Source organism: Solanum tuberosum, unplaced genomic scaffold (assembly GCF_000226075.1).
Source record: "Solanum tuberosum cultivar DM 1-3 516 R44 unplaced genomic scaffold, SolTub_3.0 scf00141, whole genome shotgun sequence".
Lineage (NCBI taxonomy): Eukaryota > Viridiplantae > Streptophyta > Magnoliopsida > Solanales > Solanaceae > Solanum > Solanum tuberosum.
The window spans coordinates 1,112,039-1,114,136 of record NW_006239075.1 but is presented as its reverse complement, the minus strand read 5'-3'; the positions used below and the strand labels follow the sequence as shown (position 1 = coordinate 1,114,136).

Below are 2,098 nucleotides of genomic sequence, written 5' to 3'. Positions count from 1 at the left end.
CCACCCCACCCCACCCCCATCCACCCCAAAAGGATGGAAAGACTTGTTTTTTTTCAAAATTGGTAACTTTGGAAGAAATCGTTTGTAATTGGGAGTTTATTTTCAATAAGATCTACCACATCAGATCAGGGCACCTTCAAAATTACAGATAACAAGACACGGTACCAACCAAATTCTCAAAAGGATCACTAGAGTAAAAAAGGGGAGATTTTGGAATCAAATTTTCACCTTATTATCAGGGCTGGCAAGGTACAAAGCCAGCAATTTGACAGCTTGAAGAGGAGTAGCAGCTGATGCATCGATCTCATTGATCACAAGCTATAATGGTAAAACAAAGAAGAAACTAACTAGTAAACACAAAGAATTAACAATCAAAGAAGAATTCAAACAAAACCCAAATCATAAAAATACTCAAAAAGAAGAAAAAACCTGATAACTGGAAAGGGCAATGTAAGATCGGTAAACAAGAGTGTCTCTTTCAACGGCGTCATCCTGAGAGAGATTTGGTACATCACTGTTGTTAATTGCAGCTTGGTAAGCACCTATGTAGAAGTTGTTCCTCAATCCGAACAATGGGTCGGGTCCTGATCCTGCCATTTCTTCTTCTTCTTCTTCGTTCAACACAAAGTCTTTTTTTTTTCTTCTTCAATTTGTTGTTGTTTCGATTCAGATCTCAGAAAAAACGAAACTTGAAGTGAAAATTGAGCAAAGAGTTACGAAATGAGTTGGGCGGGTCGTTGGTTATTAGGCCCGATAGCGCTTTGGGCTTTTAACACATTTGCCATTTTAGCCAAACCATAAATACTAATCTACTCTATAGTTTGAAATAATTACATGCTGTCTCAGTAATTAATAATTTTGCACTATATTTCAAATCAGATAAACCACTCTATTATATTTCAAGACAGATAAATATATCAAAGATACTAGATACATGTATCTCTTGATATCAGATGCATTATGAGATACATATAAATGTATCAAAGATACTAGATATATATATATATATATCCCTTGATATCAAATACATTCTGAGATACATATACATATGGAGAGAGACGAACAAGAGAGGAAAAAAGACATATAGATAGGAGAGGGGTGATTGAGAGAGTCAATATGTATGTTTGCTATAAAATACGTTTTGAAATACATACATAGGGAGAACGAGAGAGAGGTGAGTGAGAGAAGAGAGCGGCAAGCGAGAGAGATAGTGTATTGTAAATACATGTGAATCACTCTTGGACAATGTATTTGTAATAAATTACACCTAATTTGACCTACATGTATATGAGATACATGTATTTGAGTGCGCAAATACTTGTATTTGATGAAGTAAATGTGATACAAAAAGTAATTTCCAAACTAATAACCCATTTATATTAAAAGCATAATTATCCTTTTTATTCAATAACAAATTCTTAGTAGGCATTTGGCCATGCGATACCATATCACGATATGGTATTGTGAGATGGAATCAGCGATTGGACATGTGATTTTACGCTGATTCCATCTCATGATTCCATATCATGAGATGTGATTCCATATTCTCCAAAAATCATGATATGGAATTATATGGGAATTCCATATCATGATTTGAGATATTTTAATACAAAAATTGATCCACGAGTTTCTATTTTGTTAAAACAACCCCACATTTATATCTACTAACCATTTATTTCATATGTAAATAAAATTTATAATCACATCATTACTTTTTAAAATTTATTATTCTCACCAACATATAGTCTTATGTGCTTGTGATTTTTGATATGCAATTTACCTTTGTTGCTGTTGGTTGGGAAGGTACTGCACATGGTAGTAAAGTACTTGAGAATGCACTAGTTGAACCAACGTCACAATTTCCATTTCCGCCACATGGTAACTTTAAATTACATCCTTAGAATAAATATTATTTATTTACACAAAACTGTCTCATTTACGTCACATATGCTTTTAGCAATTCTTTATAAAATGTTTGTTGGTAGATAAATATTATGTTGTTGATGTTGGTTTCTGAAACGCAAAATGACTTTTAGCTCCATACAAAAGACTACGCTATCATTTGCAAGATTACCGAGGAAGTGAAAGAGAGCCTCAA

At 33.5% G+C, this 2,098-nt stretch overlaps 1 protein-coding gene across 1 annotated transcript in view; it reads right to left on the bottom strand.

Moving 5' to 3' along the window:
• Window positions 1–693, bottom strand: part of LOC102581548 (coatomer subunit epsilon-1) — a 4,121-nt gene extending 3,428 nt beyond the window's left edge. Inside the window, exons 1-2 of the mRNA XM_006352978.2 lie at window positions 430–693; window positions 229–318 (exon numbers count right to left, since the gene is read on the bottom strand). Of these exons, the coding sequence (XP_006353040.1) occupies window positions 229–318; window positions 430–597 (258 nt within the window). The 5' untranslated portion in view covers window positions 598–693. The remainder of the gene's footprint in view (window positions 1–228; window positions 319–429) is intronic.
• Window positions 694–2,098: the final 1,405 nt, after the last annotated feature.